This window comes from Mytilus edulis, chromosome 7 (genome assembly GCF_963676685.1).
Source record: "Mytilus edulis chromosome 7, xbMytEdul2.2, whole genome shotgun sequence".
Taxonomy (NCBI): Eukaryota; Metazoa; Mollusca; class Bivalvia; order Mytilida; family Mytilidae; genus Mytilus; species Mytilus edulis.
Genome location: NC_092350.1, coordinates 29,902,080 through 29,925,606, shown reverse-complemented (window position 1 = coordinate 29,925,606; position 23,527 = coordinate 29,902,080). Strand labels below are relative to the sequence as shown.

The 23,527-nt window shown below is 32.2% G+C and overlaps 1 protein-coding gene across 2 annotated transcripts in view; it reads left to right on the top strand.

The window, feature by feature from the left end:
- LOC139481201 (signal peptide, CUB and EGF-like domain-containing protein 2) overlaps window positions 1-23,527 on the top strand; it is a 59,386-nt gene that overhangs the window by 27,677 nt on the left and 8,182 nt on the right. For both annotated transcript variants that reach the window (XM_071264360.1, XM_071264361.1), the window contains 18 exons: window positions 4,260-4,379; window positions 5,050-5,172; window positions 6,044-6,169; window positions 9,709-9,819; window positions 10,591-10,707; window positions 11,102-11,218; window positions 11,767-11,889; window positions 12,462-12,578; window positions 13,489-13,611; window positions 14,179-14,388; window positions 14,927-15,046; window positions 15,491-15,649; window positions 17,495-17,597; window positions 18,378-18,481; window positions 20,413-20,577; window positions 21,134-21,301; window positions 21,550-21,711; window positions 21,993-22,190. In XM_071264360.1, coding sequence (XP_071120461.1) covers window positions 4,260-4,379; window positions 5,050-5,172; window positions 6,044-6,169; window positions 9,709-9,819; window positions 10,591-10,707; window positions 11,102-11,218; window positions 11,767-11,889; window positions 12,462-12,578; window positions 13,489-13,611; window positions 14,179-14,388; window positions 14,927-15,046; window positions 15,491-15,649; window positions 17,495-17,597; window positions 18,378-18,481; window positions 20,413-20,577; window positions 21,134-21,301; window positions 21,550-21,711; window positions 21,993-22,190 — 2,466 coding nt within the window. The remainder of the gene's footprint in view (window positions 1-4,259; window positions 4,380-5,049; window positions 5,173-6,043; window positions 6,170-9,708; window positions 9,820-10,590; window positions 10,708-11,101; window positions 11,219-11,766; window positions 11,890-12,461; window positions 12,579-13,488; window positions 13,612-14,178; window positions 14,389-14,926; window positions 15,047-15,490; window positions 15,650-17,494; window positions 17,598-18,377; window positions 18,482-20,412; window positions 20,578-21,133; window positions 21,302-21,549; window positions 21,712-21,992; window positions 22,191-23,527) is intronic.

The window sequence follows — 23,527 nt, the reverse complement described above, 5'->3', positions numbered from 1 at the left end:
GATTGTGGGTGTCAACCTTCCCCTGACATGGGACAGTGGTGTAACGACACAGCATAAGGAAAAACTTTATGTATCTATTCAATGATAATGCTGATTTTCTTCTTAAAAAATTGAAAAAACGTCATTGAATTTTTAAGGAAAATACATTCAGCTCACAAAAGATCTGATTGGAATGTTCCAAGGTTTAGACAAAAGTGTTTGATATACAAATCAGTATTAAAAAAAGAAAAGCTAAATGATTTTTTAATTACATTCTTTGACATATATTTTTTAAGTATATACGAACAACGTTGATACCTTGGAGGAATTTGAATAACCAACAACATGCATTCAGTCAGAAACATTGTGTACTGAATTTAGCAAAACCAATTTAACCACAATTGACGTAAAACATATAACCGTATGATTCATGATTTTATCGTATAATGATAATATCAAAAATTGGGCATAAAATATTTATAAAATATTATATTAGTAGTTAAATGATAAATTAAACTTGAATGCACCTTAAAAATTGCATAATATAACAATAAGACAACATTAACTTGAATGCTTTACCTACAGGAAGAGGGCAATGTATCACTTTCATATGCTTTCATTACATTCATATTTGAGTTGCTACTATATAGGTGGTCGTTTTAATATTCAATTTAAGATTTCATTTACTACATAAGTGATTTATTGTGTGATATCCGAGGATAATTTAACATATATATTAGATTGATTTTCAGAAATGTTACTATACAAGGCAATTCGTACTCAGTTCTACATATCTGAATGATGACTTTCACTTAATTTCTATTAATTAATATAATTTAAATTTTATTTCGAATGAGCATTATATCTTCTTGTGGGAAGAATTTATGATAATCTTTTCCATCTGCTCATGGTGTTGTCTGTGATGTAGACTTTGAAGTAAATTTTCGGCAGTGCACCTATTCTTGCCGACCTCGTTTTGTTTTCATATGAGACGGGATTTTCTTCAGACACTTGTCAAAAACATTCAGATATATTGATGATGTTATTTCCATTAACAATCCAAACTTTTCTGATTGGGTTCCATTCATATATCCCCCAGAGCTAGGAATTAAAAAAATAACAGACACGACTTCCTCCGCCTCATGTTAAGACATATACCTCGAATTTGACATACGCAGTGATCTTAGTACCAGAATCTATGACAAACGAGAGGATTTTAATTGTGAAAATATCAATTTCCCCACCTAAGTAGTAATATACCGACTTCACCTGCATATGGGATATACATTTCCATTTCCTAACTCAATCGGTATTCAAAAGCGTGCAGCTGCTAATCAGACCTTGTAAAACGATGGTCTTGAAGTATAGATTTTGTGTATTGACGTTGTTTATCAAATGGCGTGTTATAATATTCTTTTATTCGTCTTTTTGAATACTTAGTAATACTTTTACTGTTTTGTCTGTTGGTGATATTCATTTGACATGGCTTTGTACTTATACTGTCCGTCATAGTGTTATTGTGCTATGGTAATTTTTTTTATTCTTGTCTTTCATTTTTGCTAATGTGCTTTGTCAATGCCTTTTTGTGTTTCTTTGTTACATATGACGTGGCTGTGTACTTAAATATCCCGTCATTGTGTTATTTTGCAGTGGTAAAGTTTTTTATTCTTGTCTTTTAGTTTTTACGACCGCTAAAATATTTCTGCGTTCGTATATTGGTATCACGTCGTCGTCGTCGTCGTTGTCACCAGTGTCGCCCGAAGACACTTAGTTTCCGGACAATAACTTAGGTTAAGTGAATGGATCATTATGAAATTTTAACACAAGAGAAGGTTGGGATTGATTTTGGGGGTTAAGGTTCAAACAGTTTAGGAATTAGGGCCCAAAAGGGGTAAAGAAAAAAAATGTTTCTAGTTTCTAGACAATAACTTGTGTGTAAGTGTATGGATATTTCTGAAATTGTACCACAAGGTTCCATTTCAAAATTAAACTTTGTTTGATTTCATCAAAAATTGAATTATTGATGTTCTTTGATATGCCGAATCTAACCGTGTATTTAGACTTTTAATTTTGGGTCCCGTTTTCAAATCGGTCTACATTAATGTCCAAAGGGTCCAAAATAAAACTTAGTTTAATTTTAACTAATATTGAATTCTTTGGGTTCATTGATATACTGAATCTAAACATGTATTTAGATTTTTTATTATGGGCCCAGTTTTCAAGTTGGCCAAAATTGGGGTCCAAAATAAAACTTTGTTTGATTTCAACAAAAATTGAATATATGGGGTTCTCTGATATGATAAATCTGACCATGTATTTAGATTTTTGATTTTTGGGCCCTGTTGGTCTACATTGAGGTCAAAAGGGTCCAAAATAAAACTTTGTTCGATTTCATGAAAAATCAAATTAATGAGGTTCTTTGATATGTCGAATCTAACTGTGTTTTTAGATTTTAAGTTTTTGTTCCAGTTTTCAAATTGGTCTACAGTAAGGTCAAAAGGGTCCAAAATTTAATTTTGTTTGAGTTTAACATAAATTGAGGTCTTGGGGTTCTTTGCTTTGCTGAATCTAAACATGTATTTATATTTTTGATCAGGGCCAAGATTTCAAGTTGGTCCAAATTGGGGTTCAAAATTTAACTTTGTTTGATTTCAACAATAATTGCCGGAATGTATGGGGTTCTATGATATGCTAAATCTAACCATGTATTTAGATTTTTGATTTTTGGGCCCTGTTATCAAATTGGTCCACATTGAGGTCGAAAGGGTCCATTGATATACTGAATCTAAACATGTATTTAGATTTTTGATTATGGGCCCAGTTTTCAAGTTGGTCAAAATTGGGGTCCAAAATTAAACTTTGTTTGATTTTATCAAAAATTGAATTTTTGGGATTCTTTGATATGCCGAATCAATCCATGGCCATGTATTTAGATATTAGATATTGGACCATAATAGGTAAATTTATATTTTTTAAGTGCATTAGATCACATTCATTCTGTGCACATGTCAGACACCTATGCTGTGTCAACTATTTAATCACAATCCAAATTCAGAGCTGTATCAAGCTTGAATGTTGTGTACATACTTGCTCCAACTGTTCAGGGTTCGACCTCTGCGGTCGTATAAAGCTGCGCCCTGCGGAGCATCTGGTTGCTAATGTGCTTTGTCAAATGCCTTTTTGTGTTTAGTTACATATGACGTGGCTGTGTTCTAATACATCTCGTCATTGTTTTATTTTGCTATATATGGTAAATTTTTGTATTCTTGTCTTTCATTTTTGCTAATTTGCTTTGTCTATATGACTTCTATAGATATGTGTTTCTTGAATTTTTAACACAATGTTGACTGCTTCCCCAATTGTTGAAATTTATACCTATATTGTCTGTTTGTTATGTTCATACATCGTTGTCAATATAATGAAATGTTATGCGACTGTCATACAAGTGAGAAGATTAGCTGTTCATAAAACCAGGTTTAATCCACAATTTTCTGCGTAAGAAAAAGCCTGTACCAAGTCGGGAGTATGACAGTTGTTAATAAGGGTTCCTTATTATTTGTTGAATACCAATTTTTGTTGACTTTGTTTCTGCCCAACGAATTGCAAATTTTCTATATATATTTACGCACACTTTTTAAAACTACGAAATCAAATATCCACGAAAATGAAAGTTTTCCTAAATCCACGGAAATTGGTACACCCGAAAATAAATGATTTCACACTTTTATACATACCTTGTTTCCCAAAAGATATTTGTCTATACTTCTTTCACATAAAAGAAAATGGGATTCCAAGAATCTGAAATTTCAATGTTAGTCTGTCTAATGTAAGCCACTGGACATGATCTAGCCTTATATGTTTGATTCATAGAGGAATCATGATTAACTAATCGCATGACTGAAACATTCTGGGCAAACATAATTCATGTTACGTAACCGTAAAAGTATATACTGTTGAAATAAAAATATATGTACCTTACCTAACCACTTTAATCTCTGATCGACCTTTAAATGCATTGTACGCAGGGAAGCAGAATTTTCTTTAATCTTAACATTAAAGCCTTACATTCTTGAATAATATGTAGAATGCAGAAATGCTACTCCTCACAACACGATCTGGCCCTGTTTATATAAGTTAAGACTTGGGCTATCTCGACTGTGACTTTCTTCCTATTTTGGTGAATATTTGTGAAACTAACATTCACAAATGTTAGTCAAGCACTAATATGATAACTTATCTTGAATAGTGTTTCTAATTTCTTTTTATTTTTTATTCTATAGAAGATGCATGCAAAAAAGGAACCCACGACTGCCACAAAGATGCAATATGTATTAGTACTAGAAAAAGTTATACTTGTAAATGTAACCCGGGTTATTATGATGACAAAAAGATTTGTAAAGGTAAGAATTGTGTCAATTTTCATTATAGCTAGCCATCATAGTTAAAAGAAGTGGAATCAAGCACTCGAAGGCCTTTATTAATGATAAAAATCCAACAACAACCGTTTAGTCTGCTATTATAGGTCTCATGTGACAAAAGTGAAATAATTCAAACGAGAAGTATAACGGCCTAATTGATAGCAAAACTATTTTAGAAAACAAATCTGACAGACACGAACCACTGTGCTACAGTCTCATGACTTGGGACAGGCAGATACATAAATCCAAGTACACATATTTCTCCATATAACTTGTATTGTCGCTATTCTATGTTATTTGCCTTTGATCTTATCGACTGATAATTTCATTTCTCAGCACAGTAGAATGATATGAAAAAAATATCGCTAGAAACTAAGGGTTCACGTGCTGTTGTCAATAAAATAAACAACGTCGTCATAATAGCGACAAACAGGTTAACATTGGTCATCTCAACACGATGCCGTACGGGCTCAAGCGAGAAAATCAAATTCGTTGAGATGATCAACGATAATCTATAATTAACAAGAACATCTAACATTATTTACTTTACCCATTAGATGACAACATATACATTTTTAAATACTATTTAAAGGAATTTTGTCAATCAGTTCATATATTCATAATTTAAACTATCTACATGTACACATTTCAGACAGAGACGAATGCAATTATGATAATGGAGGTTGTGTTCATTTTTGTCATAATACTCCAGGAAATTACACGTGCAGTTGTAAACCAGGTTTCATTCTCGACAAAGATGGCCAGAATTGTATAGGTGAGTTGTTAACACAAGACCAATAGTGAGAGTGCCTCAAACAAAGATTGCAAATATCGCATCACAGACACTGATATTCATTTTCTCTCTATTTGGATTTAAATTGAAAATAAGTATACATGATACAATATAATGAATTATATAACAAGTATAGACATTTTTTGAAATTTCATGTTTAAAATGTTTGGCTCTGTAAAGACTAAAAATCTTAAAATGCCATCTATTAAAGTTGATGTCAAATAGTTATAAAGACATAATTAATGTAAACAAGTTTACAAAGAAATACTCTCTTTACCAAAATTGAATTTCTGTCAAAATAGGACAGAAAAACTCTTTTTCATCTATAGTAGCATACTAATTTGAATACCTTCCACATCCTTACTGTGAATGAGCATGTAAATCGATACAAATGTCTATCTCTCTTTCACTTGATCATTGTATGTTTTTTGTCTTTTCAGTTATATCAGTTGTTCAATGTTTGCTCTAGATTCAGATTTTCAAATATTTTGATCTCGAACAATACTGAAAAGACATTAGTTGATTATGAAATGTGCACGTGGTACAGTTTTACTGATTAATCAAATCATATTACGAAATTGTTCTAGAGTGAAATTGTATCTATCATTTATGAAATTTACTGGCTTTGGCAGATAATTTCTTAAATATTGTATACAAAAGTATTCAGTTGCAGATTAGCTACTTCAGACTTATTTACGACACACGAATGCAATTTTAATTAGTTGCATTTTCTGCTAATTTTACAAACTATGTTTTGCATTACTTGCACTTAAGTATCTGTTAAAAGATAAATTGTTGTTGCAAACTTTCGTTTACTTATTTAATTCATCTGTCTGTTTCGATTACCTTTCAGATGAGAATGAATGCTTTACGGCCAAAGGTGGATGTCAGCACCAATGTGTGAACAGTATGGGAAGTTATGAGTGTAGGTGTAATGCTGGCTACTCCTTAGCCTCAGCCGATTCCAAATCTTGCCAATGTAAGTTCAAATGCATAACACGTTTCCGCATTTCTCTTCTATTGATAATTGGTTTTGTTAAATAAAGTAGAGACATTTTAAACCTACATACCTGTTTGTTGGTAGAATACAGGATACCTTGAAGTTGTTACAAATTAAATGTATTGAAGTTTAATGTTCTTTAGAATCACCTGCAACTCAGGACATTACATTAGGAGTAGTAAGCCGTTACCTATGTAAATCTAAGGTTTTCCCATTGCTAAAATTCTTAAACAGCCCACATTCTTATGCCAGGCAATGGGCTAAGCGCGAGAAGGAAGATGTAGACACTCTTTCCGAATGGATTAAGGCAGTGAGGTCGTTGATACAAATCAGAATTAAGAAACTGAATGGGTCTATCAATGCCCATGCTACGTCAATCTTTAAAGACCCAAATGTTGCAAAACACCTATCCTACCTCCATGACAAATATGTTGTTGTTCCCGCAGATAAAGCCCCAAACAACATCGTTTTTGTATGTAAAACTCATTACATTAACTGCTTGATAAACGAATTAGGTATTGACAATTCACTTGGACACTCAACATATACCCTCACGACACTTACCAAAGAGGAAATCCTGGATAATCATAGGTCTGTTCTGTGTTCCTTTGGAATTTCAACCAAAGATGAAGAACTGGATCTGCCATCACTGTATTGGATACCTAAACTACATAAGTGTCCTTACAAACAACGGTATATTGCTGGGTCTTCCAAGTGCTCCACGAAACCTCTTTCTAAATTATTAACATCTATTTTATCAGCAATCAAAGACGGGCTTCAAAGTTATTGTGAAATTGCCTATTCTAGAGGGGGCGTGAATCAGATGTGGATACTTAAAAATTCCAAAGATCTTTTAGAGTACATACAATCTAACTCTCTTTCATCTTGTAACAACATTAAAACATTTGACTTTTCTACTCTGTACACTAGTATTCCACATTCCAAACTAAAAGACAAATTGAAAGAGTTGGTATTGCTTTGCTTCGTAAAAAAGAATGGCCAACGTAGATACAAGTATCTTGTCTTAGGGAGGGATAAATCCTACTTTGTAAAGGATCACTCTGATTCGAACAAAAATTTCTCTGAAACTAATATTATCCAGATGCTTGATTTCTTGATTGACAACATATTTGTTACGTTCGGAGGACGTGTTTTTCAACAGACTGTCGGCATTCCAATGGGAACAAACTGTGCCCCTCTACTTGCCGACTTGTTTCTTTATTATTATGAGGCTGACTTCATGCAGGAACTTCTTAGGAAGAAACATAAGAAGTTAGCACTATCCTTTAACTCTACTTTTCGCTATATAGATGATGTTCTTTCACTAAATAATTCAAAATTTGGTGACTATGTGGAACGCATCTATCCAATCGAGCTAGAGATAAAGGATACTACAGATACAGTTAAGTCAGCCTCATATCTTGACTTACATCTAGAAATTGACAATGAGGGTCGGTTGAAAACAAAACTTTACGACAAAAGAGATGATTTCAGCTTCCCAATTGTGAACTTTCCATTTCTAAGTAGCAACATTCCAGCAGCACCTGCATACGGGGTATATATCTCCCAATTGATACGATATTCCCGTGCTTGCATTTCCTATCATGATTTTCTTGATAGAGGGTTGCTGCTCACAAGGAAGCTATTAAACCAAGAGTTTCAAATGGTGAAGTTGAAATCATCCCTTCGTAAATTTTACTGACGCCATCACGAGTTGGTTGACCGTTATGGAATAACCGTATCACAAATGATATCGGATATGTTCCTTACGTCGTAACTACAATCCCCTTCTTTTTCCTGAATGTGACCTACCGAATTAGACTATTTACCGGATTTGTTATCACATAAGCAACACGACGAGTGCCGCATGTGGAGCAGGCTCTGCCTACCCTTCCGGAGCACCTGAGATCACCCCTAGTTTTTTGGTGGGGTTCGTGTTGTTTATTCTTTAGTTTTCTATGTTGTGTCGTGTGTGCTGTTGTTTGTTTGTCTTTTTCATTTTTAGCCATGGCGTTGTCAGTTTGTTTTAGATTTATGAGTTTGACTGTCCCTTTGGTATCTTTCGTCCCTCTTTTATGTGACAGCATAATAATGAGCATAATCATCGTTTAAGACAGACACAACGTAGCTGATCTGAAAGGTATACCATCTACGTCCCACATTTCATTATCAACTTACGACATTATTTAAAGCCGACCTGGAAATGTATAATCCAACTAACGACAATCAGACTGTCAGAGGCTCACAGAGGGAAAATAATGACGTGATTCGGTCAATAATACATTTTTGATACAAAATCACACAATTTACACCTTTAATGCTTTAATTTAATGTTAAAAGTGTTATTGAAAGTTATTACATACACGATAAAATTATGTTCACAGCAAATTAGAAAATCCTTCACGTATGCCGAAAATATCAGGTTGGGTTTTTCAATATATATTACGGATTACAAATGTGTCGAGGTTTGTGATTGGATAACAGCACAGAGATGTCAGTATATATTCAGGAAACTGCCGGGGTATATACGACGTTTTTATCCCTAATTAGAACCTCAATAACGTCATCATAACACCGGTTACTATGTGACGTAGTCAAAAGCTATACAGAACACGTAGGAATGTCAGAGGCTCACAGAGGGAAAATAATGACGTGCTTCAGTCAATAATACATTTTTAATACTTAAATTGAATGTTAAAAGTGTTATTATGAATTATTACATACACAATAAAATTATGTTCACAGCAAATTAGAAAATACTTCACGTATGCCGAACATATCAGGATGGGTTTTTCAATATATGTGTTGTAAAAAACAAAGCCACACACACATACAAACACAAAATATGATATATAAAAACTTTATTGAAACTGTTTTAACGGAAAAAAAATGTCAAGATAAAAACGTGCATTTAAATGAATTACCCAAAAGATTAAAAAGACAATAAACATGTAATGGATATATACAGTGCTGCATTGTGAATGTTCAACAAATACCTACACTGGAAAATAACATTAGTCAGGGGTAATCCGTAATATTTGTAATTCAGGTCTCAGACAGGGTATATACTGTTACATTCCCGGCTTAGGGCTTATATCCCCTTCGCCTTCGGCTCAGGCTCAGGGGATATCAAATCTAAGCCTGGAATGTCACAGTATATACCCTGTCTGAGACCTGAATAACATATAATATGTGTTGTCAACAAATACCTGCACTGGAAAATAACATTAAGTCAGGGGTAATCCGTAATATACGTGTAATTCAGGTCTCAGACAAAGTATATACTGTGAAATTCCCGGCTTAGGGCTATATATCATGAATTTCATTCTTACAGAATAGTGAAGCTATATTCACATACATCAAGGTAAGCGTCATAGTATCTCTAGAGCCTCATATTAGATAAATTGGCATATATGTATGAATATTAAAATGTATCAAGGTTATAAATATTATTGAAAAATCGATTTATCAAGACTTTCTACTTTACAACTTTCTTATTCATATTTATATTTTCGTAGTTGGACGTTGGTGTCAGGATCGATTGAAATGTGAACACTTCTGTCAACCAAATGGTAAATGTGGATGTAGACAAGGTTACAGATTACATTCCGATGGCAAGCACTGCATACGTGAGTATAATTTGTCGCCTTAAAAAAGAACGAGCTAGCAAGATAACATGAGCAACACAACGGGTGCCACATGAGGAGCATGGCCTGCTTATCCTTCCGGAGCACATGATATCACCCCAGCTTTTGGTGGGGTTCGTGTTGCTTAGTCGTTAGTTTTCTATGTTGTGTCTGTTGTACAATCATTTGTCTGTTTGCTTTTTTATTTTTTAACCATGGCGTTGTCAGTTGTTTTTTCGATTAATGAGTTTGACTGTCCCTCTGGTATCCTTCGCCCCTCTTTCAAATAATGAAAACATAATTTTGTTTGATAATTTGCTGGTTTATTTATTTTGATGTATGCTGCTAGCATCTAGGTCATTTTATGATTAATTGAAAATTGTATCAATGATATCCATTCGCTTGATGTGTGCTTGAACTTTTAAAATTTGATTATGGACTTTCCGTTTTGAATTTTCTTCTGAGTTCAGTAGTTTTGTGATTTTACTTTTCACATTTTCTTATTTTTATTCGAATATCATACACTGGTAAAAGTGGAAATATTGTAAATTGTTTTTGAATGTTTCATAGCCATTGTTAAAAATAGTACATTTGTCTGTAAGGTAATTACGTCAATAGGTAATTCTTTTAAAAACTGATCGATACTAACATAATAAAAAAAAAACAAAGGCATTCTCTCCTTCACTTGCAGTATAAAATATCATTAAGTATAAAGACATATCTTAGAAAAAGAGCGATGTGTACTTTTGTTCCTATATTGAAACTTTTTTGTAGGTACATGTTCTGCTGGTAATGGTGGTTGTCAACATAACTGCACTGATACACCAGAGGGTACGGCATGTATATGTGCTCCTAAATATTTACTGATGAGTGATCAAAGAACTTGTGTCGGTAGGTATTTTGAACATTGGTAAACTTCTGTAGCCTAAATTTTACATATCATTATTGTCCTATAATTATGTAGTTATAATTACCATTTTGGATTTCCCCCCGGCTTTTCTTACAAGTATAATTCGGCCTTATTGTTTTTTTTATGGCCCCAATTATTTGAAACTCTGCATTTTAAATCTCGACAATGATGAAGAAATTAACGAATCAATATTTAACAAAATAACAAGAGAAAATTTGATCATGGCAAAATGGGAACGTTTTGAATGAAATCGCATTGCTTTTCTCTTTATTTTTCATCTTAGATTTTTTAAAATGATAATCGTTTGCGTTTGCCTTCATTTATTAACTCTTTCTTATTTCTTTTTGTTTTAATTTAACGATTTGACTTATTTAGCTACATGTGAAGTAAACAATGGTGGTTGTGATAGAAAATGTACTGACTCACAAAAAGGTCCGACGTGTTCGTGTCCAAAAGGCTATAAACTTCATCAAGATGGACGAACGTGTCTAGGTAAGAGACTGAGAAACATGTAGGCTTGTATATTCAGTAGCTATCAATGAACATGTATTAAAAACAATCTTAATGGAAATGGAATTTACTGGACTGTCATACAAGTGAGAGAGTTAGCTAGCTGTAAAACCAAGATTAATCCAACATTTCTGCATATTAAGTAAATGTCTGTACCAAGTCAGGAATATGACCGTTGTTATCCATTCGTTTGATGTGTTTGAGCTTTTGATTTCGTAATTTGATTAGGGATTTTCCGTTTGAATTTCCTTCAGATTTCAGTATTTTTGTGATTTTAATTTTTATACTTATTTACAAAAAAAATAATACTTTCCTCTTTGTACTGTTCTTTGCATGCAAACAACACGTCTCTGAATGGTCTTATTAATAAATTGTTCAGAACATATGAAATTTTTAATTGTTTTTATAGACCTTACCCATAAATGAGATAGTTTGAAAATACGGCGATTAGATTTTTTTCTATTCTTCTTTAAGTATATTTTTCACCGAATTTTTCTGTATATGAATAATAAATGTTTTTTTTAATACAGATGTGGATGAATGTGAAATAAATAACGGCGAGTGTAGCCACCAATGTGTGAACAATGTTGGTAGTTATGAATGTGTTTGTCCTAAAGGATTCAAAGTTGAAATAAATCAGCGAAATTGTGTAGGTATGTCTTTGATTTTATTCATCTATACAATTACGCTAACAATTATTTATTAGCTTTTTGACTTCATTCTAATACGAATAATATCAGAATTTATCGAAGTGGCAGAAATGGAATAATCCATTTTTTTTCAGTAATACGACAAACGTTTACTTTTTAGGGATAAATACCATTTTCTGTTTCCAAATTTCTTTAACAGCAGATAAAAAAGTGTTTGTCTTTGATTTCCAAATTATTTTAACTAAATGAAATGCTAGAATAACTTTTTTTTAACTTTGCCAAATATTCTATCCAAACTCACAATTTTAGTTTACGCATGGGGAGTCAATGAAAAATTAACAGAAATTCCACTACCTAAGGGTTCATAAATGAGTACGTTTTTATATAGGCTATCCCTTTAGTTTTTTGTGAGTTTGTTATTTGTATTCAAATATTGATTGAACATTTATATTAACCGTTTATGTAAATAAATGTGAAATGTATAATTTCATATAACTGCATACTTCTTTTATAAAATTAGAATAGTAATTTGTAAAAGTATTAATTGAGATATTGTTTTTCCATTTGCACCCCAGATATAAACGAATGTGAGGTAAACAGTACCTGTGATCACACGTGTGTCAATACCCCTGGAAGTTATCATTGTCAATGTGACAAGGGATATCAACTGTACGGAATAACACATTGTGCAGGTAGGATTCATAAAGCTGATTCTCCTTTGATATAACCTGGAGAAGATTCAGGTATAAAGATAATGAACGCGACGGTTGTAAATACATTTTAGAAATGATCTATTACTATTGTATTACCAAAATAGATTTCAATGGTTAAATGTAATTCATATATATAATCAACATGAACCATAACTGTATTAGTGGATCGTTTTGTGTTTTTAACGTTAATGCATTACAATAGGAGTTTGTCGTCTTGTTAGAAAGTTTCTGACCGCAATGGAAACGCAAAAGATTTGTTTTAATTAACTTATTTTGATGTAAAAACTGAACTTATTTGTTTATCTATTCATTTGAATTAAGATACGCATACGAATTCATTTTATGAAAGGGACCTTTTTAACATGTACATGATATATCTTCTGTGATTCAATTATTTCAGAAGTATTGTTTAATAAAGAGAGATAACTCCGATAGTTCAGTTTTATTAAGAATATTCTGATATATCTATATTGTCTTGAAGTCGGGAAACAATAACCATGACATTGTTTAACAGTTTTTGTCTTTAAGATAAATTTATCTACACCAACATTTTTCTTTGTATTAATATAGTGGTGATTATAATACACGATCATTGCAAAAGAATATAATTTTGTCTGTAGGTTGAATTAAACCAAGAGTGATTGTTATTCTATTTTACGAACGATTTGAGCCTTATTGTAATTTAACCATCTTTCTCTTGTATTTACTGTCTTAATACCCTAATTTGTCTAAAATGTCAAATAAAACTCTGGAATTACATGCGAAACTCGTATGTCCAAGCTTAAAAGGAACGTTCTCACAATAATTATAGAAAAGGCCAGAAAACCATAGTGTATCATTTTGTCCAATGAATTTTCATTGCATAAAATAAGTTTTGGTTTAATTACAGATATTGACGAATGTTCTATAAACGACGGTGGATGTGAAAATGAATGCAAGAATACTGAAGGTGGATTTAGATGTAGTTGTAGAAATGGATTTAAACTACATTCGAATGGAAAGGATTGCATCCGTAAGTTTCAACAGCAACGTAGCCAGTACTTCGGTTTTGTCAAACACATACTGGTATTGTTTGATATTTTGAAATTTGTTGTGATTTTTTTTTGGAAAACGTTTGAAATTAGGGTAAAAGAGGGGCAATCAGACTCATAAATAACACATCTCCCTCATGCAACGCTTTTATTTGTTGTAAGATTTGGCTATTGTGTATTATGTTTTGAATTTCAAACATCCAGGCCTTGATCTTCATCGAATAGACACGATTTGCTGAAATGCGTATCAGGTACCGTAAAATTGGCACCGTTGATATTATCAATACAACTGGGTCAATGCCTCTTTTGGTGGATTGTTATTCTATGGGGGTTACTCCAGCCAATTTGTCAATACCTCAGTTCTAGAAGATAAATCGGATATAGTTTGATTAAAACTTGCTGTAAAGTAATTTGGCAATAATGTTAAAATTAGGAAATATGTCTCCCCAAGCAAAGATTTGATTCCTTTTTTTGATTTGGCTTTCCTACGGTCTGATAAAGCAATACTTCTCAAATGTAATGTAACATTTTTTGTTGTTTTATTACAGCAAACAACATATGTGATAAACTGACACAACCGAGTAATTCGCGACTGAACTGTAAGAAAGAAAATGATAAAGAAACATGCAACTTTCAATGTCAAAGAACGGCAAAATCAGCTACAACGAAAGACAATTTTGCTCTAGAATGTGGTCCTAATACAGAATTCAAATGGAAATTTGGTAACTCAACTGTGACGTCACTTCCTCATTGTTCCAGTAAGTATTGCATGATAAGAAAGGGTATTTATTTTATTCTGGTAGTGGTTTTCTTAAATAAAAGAAGGTTGCGTGCTATAATATAATACTTTGTTATGAAGGAACAAATATTAGGATATACTTTGGTTCACTTCGTTTTGTTCAATAATTGACATTTTTCGGAAATCACTACTTTGTTTCGAGCACCATTGACATCAAATGTTAGGTCTGTTTTTGGTCATATAACTCTCTAACTGTTTTGGGTCTAATACGTTGATGGGTTTTTAATATTCGGGTTGAACGTTCCTGATAAAAGTTAATTCAGATAAAGGTTTCTTAAGTAAGAAAGTAAGAATTGTTGTATTCATTTTTCCGAACCTGTTCAAATTCATGTCGATTTTTATAATTACCTATTTGTTTTATATTAGTATGACCTAAAAAGGATTAAAAATTTAGATATATTCCCAATCTTTAGTAGAACTAGTACATATATGTACGAAACATATACTTTATGGTTAAGAGAAATGAAAAAGATCGTCTAAAAAGTTATTTTTTTTAGAAACTATAAAAGGACCAAAACTGAAAAGAACTGTCACATTCTTGTTTGTGGCAGATAAATGTCGAACAAGGAGAAGTTTACGTGAGCTGATAAGAAGGAACATAACGCAACAGTTAAACGGTAAATATTGCCCATATACCAAAAAGTGATTTAAAACGTTTGTAATAAACTAGTACTGCAACACAGTTTATAAGTTTCAAGTATGAGTTTATAATTTTCAGTGGTGAGCTCTGTAAAGTAAAAGAATCTGATGAATGATTTTTAGAATCAAATAACTTTTGAAAAAAACATACATTTCTTTCATTGGATATATGTAATTTATCGTTCTATAGCAAAAGTGTGTGGACGATGGGTTTCAATTAATGAGACTCTTTTTTCATTTAAATAAACATTGTAATTAATTATCTCAAGAGTATCTCTCTTACAATTCCAATCATACTTTCAAATGTTTAATCAATCGATAATTTGATTTGACATTTGTGTGAGAAACTACTTTTAAGAGCAGAACTCGACTGAAATACATTTTCATAAGATAATCATCAATATGTATGTTTTGTATTACAGAACAGAAAAAGTATAATTGCCGACAAACGTGTAATGTGAATACTGTTGAGATTGATTGCAATGCTAGACTCCCAAAGAGATTCAGAAAATATAAAAAAGATAAGCAGACTGTTGTGGCGGCTGAACTTGAAATGGAAATTGATTCATTGCCTGTTAAAGGTAAATAAAGGCCTCAATAGTATTCCGGTGTTCAAAGATATAATTTGCATCGCCAGACGTGGTCGTTTTGTCTACATAGATTTCTAGATGGCGCTTGATTCAAAACAGTTTGAAGCCAAATCAAAAACAAGGTTAAAGACCATTGAAACCCAAAAATATGAGAAAAAAATGAACCAACTATTGTTAAGGCACACTATATCTTGGGTTAAAGGAACCTTTTTAAAGGAGTAAATAAACTCATCATAGACACCAGGATTGAATTTTATATTAACACCAGACGCGCGTTTCATTTACAAAAGACTCATCAGTGATTCTCGAATCCAAATTAGTCAAAAGGCCAAATAAAGTACCAAGTTGAAGAGATTGAAAACCAAAATTCCAAAAGGTTTTGTTAAAAACAGCTGTGGAAATATATTCCTGATGTAGAAAAGCCTTAGTATTTCAAAAATTCGAAAGTTTTGTAAACAGTTAATTTATAAATATGACCATATAAATGATAATTCATGTCAGCACAGAAATGCTGACTACTGAGCTGATGATACCCTCTTGAAATGTCAACTCCACCAGCAGTGGCATCGACCCAGTGGTTGTAAATAAACTCATCATTTATTAACAGAAATGTAATATAATGTGGTTGTAAGGATGCTTCTATAATTATTGTATCCAGTAAACTGAAGGAAAATATGATCTCCAACTTTGGTTAAATATTTCAAATGACCTCAAAACAAGCTGGATGTAAGAATTTTATTTGTAGTTTTGTTGTTGGTATAAATTGGTTTTAAAAATCATTGCCAACTGTTTCTTCTATTAATCAGATGTTTATACAACATGTGATTAACACATACACGTGTCATTAAGATACGAAAAATGTATGATAACTAGTAGGTCGTTGAAAATAATGAAGTATGAGTGTTTTAAGAAAGAATTACTATTTTAAATCTGTTTAAACTTTCCTCTGTCTCATGTTCGACTGACAGTTTGTCAGTACTTTATCTAACCAATTTCATAGGGAAGCATAGTTGACGATGTTAATATAGTTCATGTTTTTTTTATATTTTTGGCTTGTAATTTGTTGAAATCATGAAAAGTTTAAGAAAATGATAATCAATAAAAAGTAAAATAACAAAAAACTGAAATCTGAAGGAAATTCAAAATGGAAAGTCAAATTGAACAATCAGACGCTCAAAAACATCAAACGACTGGATAACAACTATCATATACCTGACATTGTACTGACATGTTCATATGTAGAAAATGGGGGATTAAACCTGGTTATAAAGTTCGCTTAACCTCTCTATAACAGTTGCACCAAATACATAAGACTCATCAATGACGCTCAAATCAAAATAGCTATAAAGCCAAACAGGTACAAATTTGAAGAGCATTGAGGACACAAAATTGCAAAAAGCTTTGCCAAATACGGCTAAGGTAATCTACTTTGGGATAAGAAAATCCTTCGTTTTTCGAAAAATTCAAAGTATTGTAAGAGGAAATTTATCAAAATGACCATATAATTGATATTGATGTCAACACCGAAGTGCTGACTACTAGGGTGGTGATACTCTCGAGAACGAAACGTCCACCAGCAGTGGCATCGACCCAGTGGTGTAAATAGTTATCAAAGGTATCAAGATTATAATTTAATACGTCACACGCGCGTTTCGTCTACATAAGACCCATCAGTGACGCTCAAATCAAAATAGTTATAAAACCTAACAAAGTTGAAGAGCATGAAGACTCAAAATTCCAAAAAGTTGTGCCAAATACGGCTAAGGTGATCTACTCTGGGATAAGAGTCCATTCCATATCATTGTGCGAAATCAATTTAATATTTTCAATGTTTAGGAAAATGTGATGCTGCATGTACAACAAAAAGGACTGAACGTCGAATGAAGAAAGCACTGAAAAAGATGAGGAAAGCAGCAAATAAGAAAGATTTTTTCTTTAGGTAAATAATAATGAACTTACTTAGTAATAAGAAAGTATTAGAATTGCGAAAAATTATAAAGGCATGGATAGCAATATGTATAATTTATGCATCCTGTTTATTTCTTTCACAGGCTTCAAATCCGTATTTTATTTATGTGCGATGTAGATTTGCATTCCTACAAAGGAGAGTGTACCTATATCGTCAAACGTTACCATGCGAGCGATACAAAATTTGTACTAAAATTAAGCACGCGATTTGATACTTTTCTACAGCTAATAGTTATCAAAGGTACCAGGATTATAATCTATTACGCCAGACGCGCGTCTACATAAGACTCATCAGTGACGCTCAGATCAAAATAGTTGTAAAGCCAAACAAGTACAAAGTTGAAGAGCATTGAGGACCCAAAATTCCAAAAAGTTGAATACTCTAATCAAACTTTACTAGGTGACTATTTTTAAAAATTACATATTGATACAGATACAGATTTCTTTTAATCAGTCTTCATAGCTTATCATTAGTCAGATATGTATACTCACTAGCAGAGTCGTATAACCGGTTATGCAAACATATTGCGTGAGTGATACTTACTAATTGTGGTACATTCAATTCATGATCTTTATATCTAGTATATGCCTTTGTTCTTTAGTTCAAGTTAAAACCATTTAAACACATAGAAACAAATGATTTAAAGACAAGTAATCTAAGATGAAAATACATACATTGGCGACATAATTTACATATCATATGAATACTGCCAAGTGGTTTAACGTTATTTGAGTTTTAATTATATTGTAGATATGATAAGGCTGATCGGTATATTCTTAAAAAGTCCTTAAAGTTTAAGAAAAAGGTGGATTTCTCTTGTTCTGACGGTTTCTTGTTAGTCAAGGAAGCATGTGGTAAGTTAAAAATATAACTACAAATGTAGAAATAAAATTTGCGTTATGCAAATTGACTCCTCCTCTGCAAAAAAGTAGATTTTGAGGTTAGACATAGATTTATAACATATTGTTTATTTGTAATCATAATAGGGGATGCTACTGACACTTAATGTAACACTCTTTTCGAAGTAAAGGGCATCTGATACAGTAATAGGGGAGGTAATGACGTTGCTAACGTAAAATTTTATTTTCAAGGAGTCAAACTGTGACAAATCGGGAAAAAGATGCATTGTTTGACTTTCAAAACTAGTACAAGGACCAATCTTTTAAAAATCGCTTAGGTTTGATTTCGCATTACGATTATTTGTACCAATTTGAATGTTAACATTGAAAAGTTTGATAAATATACAAAAAAAGCCGTTTCATTCATGAAATACTAAAACTTTGTTAATCAAAAACATTACTTAGTGATTTGATTGTTTCCAAGGAATTGTTGTACATTTTAAGACCATATTTATATAAAGAAGATTTTCATAATGATTCTACAAAGATCCGCTTTTGTTTATCTGTTGAAATAAAAATAAAAAAATATGTATGTCTATCAAAGGATAGAAATGTTCAAAATACCGAAAGTTTTAGTAAATGTCTAAATTTTCGACCTCCTTTCGTCTCTTTAAGTAGCACATGAAGGTATGTTTTTTTTATTACATAATTGAATTGCTAAAATCAAAAAGTTGTATGCAACTTTCGTAAAAAAATCAACATGGGATCGAAACTGAATCGTTTCATTGATCAGAATTTATGTGTAGAAACATTCATATAAAACTTTCAATTTCAAAGAGAGATCAACTTTGGTTATCGTCCAGCGTGTTGTATTAAACTACGGGAAAATTTGAGTATACTTGTCTTTCGCTTTTGATTGATTGTTGTTGGTATTTGAACGCCAATTTTAAGCGCCAATTTCGGGCTATTTCGTGGCCGCCACTTTTATTGGTGGAGGAAGCCGGAGTGCCCGGAGAAATCCACCGACCTTCGATAGGGAAATTGACAACCCTAGTCAATTAAGATTTTAGTCGAGTACACCTACACGAGCGGGGTTTGAACTCACAACCTCGGTGCTGACTGGCTGGTGATTACAGTAGTAACTACTTATACCACTTTTCAATTTTGCTAATATGCTTTGTCAAAATGCCTTTTTGTGTTTTCTTGTTGACACATTTGTTTGTGTTTATAGTTTTTAGATTATATCACAATGTTTGGCTGCTGTAATTGTTTTCAATATATAAAATAATTTTACAAGTGAGAGGTTTAGGAAGCTATAAAACAAGTTTTTATCCAGTATTTTCTACATAAGATATGATAGGGATTTAAAAGTTGTTATCCATTCCTTTAATGCGTTTGTGCTTTTGATTTAGCTTCAAATGTATTTGATTACGGAATTTCCGTTTGAAAATTTCCTTGGAGTTCGATATATTTGTTATTTTACTTTTTTATATGGATAACTTTCTTTCAATTAATCTTGTAATGCATTTTCATTTTAAAAATGTTTAAACTGGAACGCACTACACAATAAGTGTAAAAAACCGGAACACATTGTTTCATTAATTATCTGATGTACTATTCCTCTTTTTGAAAACAATGAGTTTTGTCAATTCTCAATACAGAACATTATTTGAAGCAAGAATAAATATAAATGTAGAGACAGTCATAAAATAAGCTAAAGTGACCATACACAAAGTTATTTCAAATATTGTTAAGTTTCCCCTCCTGAGCTAGTGATTGATAACGTTTAAATGTTCCCCTTAAAGTGGTTGGTATATTATTTAACACCGAGACTAGAGGACGGACAATTTAAAATATGACACGGGTGAAAAATCAGGTTAACTAAATTTTACGACTTTTATTAAATGATATATCACCTAGTAATGTATTTGATTACCATATTGTAGTGGCATGCAGTGTTGGAACTTTCTTTGACAAGAAACAAAAGCAATGTAAAATCTGTCAAAGAGGAACTTATCAAGATAAAGAGGGACAAACATTGTGTAATTTATGTCCTCAGGTCAAACTTGGTATAGGAATACTTGGAGCTGTTAATATAACACAATGTACAGGTATGGCTCATTATAGTTTAGTTACTAATACTAGAAAATTACATATTCAAACGTTAAATCTTAAAGGGGCACTAGCTGTCAAATTCGAATTTGTAGATCGAATCAGTCAATCAAATTATTTACCTTTGTTTCACTTTCAATGTTGACATTCTTTTCCTTTAAATAACCATACACCGGCAATGTATGCGTATTCTATCTCTTTCTACGGGGTTAAATTGAATTCACATGAATACGGATTTAATGAGGTCGAGTTTTTCACTTGCAAGTGAATAACTCATTATCAATGTTTATTAGCTTTATTTGACAAAATTTAACCATTTGAGCTGATAAAAGATAATTATTATTTCACTTTTTCACTTTCATTAATGATTGAACAAAAAAAAAATCATACTTTAGATTTTTTATATATCTCGCAGCTAGTGCCCCGTTTAAATAAATTGCAGTACGATACATATTTTTTTTTTAAAGGAAAATTAATAATTTGATAGGAATCACGAGTTTAAGTATTCGTTTGATGATATTAGTCTTACTAAGTTAAATGTCTGATTTCTTTTAGTTTTATGTCCACCTGGATCGTATTCCAAAGATGGAATGTTACCTTGTCTTGACTGTCCAAATAATTTCTATCAGTCTGAATATGGCCGACTTAGGTGTGTTCCTTGCGGCGGAGGACTAGAAACTACTGGTTTAGGATCACGCAGCTTCAAACAATGCTCTACTAAAGGTAAATACAAACTTTTATCGACATACAATGTAGTTTGGAAGTTCATCAATGTTGGGAATTTATCCATTCGAATTTACATTAGTTTCTTATTATTGATGTTTCGGATACAGAAAAGAAACATTCGAAGTTCTTGTACAGTATTTATGTGTACAAGTAGTTTCACCAATATCAAAAAGAATTAGAAAATAGTTTTAATTAACATAGAAAATTTTTCAAAATGATTATTGTTATTATTTTCTATCCCTTAGCTACTTGTTCACCAGGCCATTTCTACGACATACAAACACACACTTGTAAAGTGTGTCCTACCGGAAGTTATCAGATGGAATATGGCCAGAACTATTGCACAGCTTGTCCTGGTGATACCATTACAGATGAAGATGCAACCACCAATGTTTCAGAATGTAAAAGTGAGTATTGAAACAAAGCAACTTATAAATTGAAAATTATGATTTAGAAGTTCATGACCTGAAACTAACCGAATAAAGTTCTCGTTTCAAATTTTGTTAACTGTTTTATTTCGAATGGAAATTGTATTAATAATCACTCATAACAAGGTAAAATTTAAAATTCCTTTAATGTGACATTTTTAAATTTATAAATATCGTTATCATTGCCTCAATATACATATAATACAACAACATGCAATTATTTCTTTTTAAATTCAGGCTTAACATTATTTTTCTTTTAGACGCGGCATGTGGTGGACTACTTGGAAAGTTCCATGGCTTCATCCAAAGTCCAAATTATCCAGGAAACTATCCAAATAACAGAGAATGTATTTGGAGAATAAAACCTGGGAAAAAAAGAAGGATCCTTGTCATAATTCCAGAAGTATTTTTGCAACAGATAGACAAATGCGGTGACATCTTAGTAATGAGACAATCAAGTAATTGTTTAAGATTGCTATAACAAACCTTTCCAAATACCTGTATCCTATTTCATTCGAAAAAGTCATTGAAGATTCTAAGTTTAAGGTGGTTCCTAACACTACAGGGAGATAACTCTGTAAAATCAGCTAAACTTTTTAACTACATTGTGTTGTTAAGGAAATATTAAGCTTCTCAATGATCAAAATAAGTGTTTCTCAAACTGCTATATAACCAGTGTAATTTTTCTGATAAAACGGTTGGTTCAAATTTTTTGAAATTTTTATATTTTTGTCAAAGGGTCAAAGTAAATACTTTGTTAAAATTTTATGAAAATTAAACGAGCCTTATTAATTTTAGTTAAGGTGTTGGGTACCACCTTAAGATGATCAACATGTATAAAACTTATGTATCAAGTGACTAACAATGCAATAGCAAAAAAAAAGAAAGAAGAAAAATGATGAAAGGACGATCAACATGTACAGTACACAAAACACAACATGGAAAAAAGACGGAGCAACAAGAACCTCAGTAAAACCGCAGCCGATCTAATGTGCACGTAATGGCTAACAGATCCCAATCCACATGGTCCGAGACCACAATTGTCGTCCCTTGATTTTCGTTCACGAATATAGTCCCTAGTGTTGACAGTGGGTTACTTGCCATTAATTTTTATACCCCTTCCAAATTTATTTCTCCATGTTTAATGCCTCAAATTGCAAGTAGGGGGTGAAATTACACTGTAAAAAAATTTGGGTCCAAAATTTTAAAGGAAAGTAGTGATTTGGTCCAAGTGAAAAAGGTTGAAAATTAGCACTTCGGAAGCTGTCAAAAGATTTCAAGACGCCCTAAACATATAATTGTCCATATTTTGAGTTAGAGCCGATGAAGTCTTCTATAATTTTGATATAATTTGTCCCAAAAGTAGTACAACACACTGTAAAAGTTTCTTTGAGAAAGCGCAGGTGGGATTTTTTTATTTTCATTTATGTTCTAAAAGAAATGCACTACGAAATAATTGTGGTCTCGGACCTAAGAGGTGAAATCTGTAAATATAGAATCTGTACTTTGGCAACTCCCCTAAATGATTTGATAGTTTCAATTTGTCAAATAGCATGAAACTAAAGGATTTAAACTTTTATTTTATAGAATTTCTGCAAAAATTACCAATTTTGGCATTTTGTGGTCAAAATAGGCATTTATAGCTTTTTCAATATTGATACATAAATGGCATCCTGACGTTCTATCTGACAGGTTTTCAAGTGTCAATATTTGTGTTTCTATGCCTTTATCTTGTTCTTTTACTTATTTATGAACTCTGAATCTACAGAAAAGGAGATTATCTCAGACAATATGT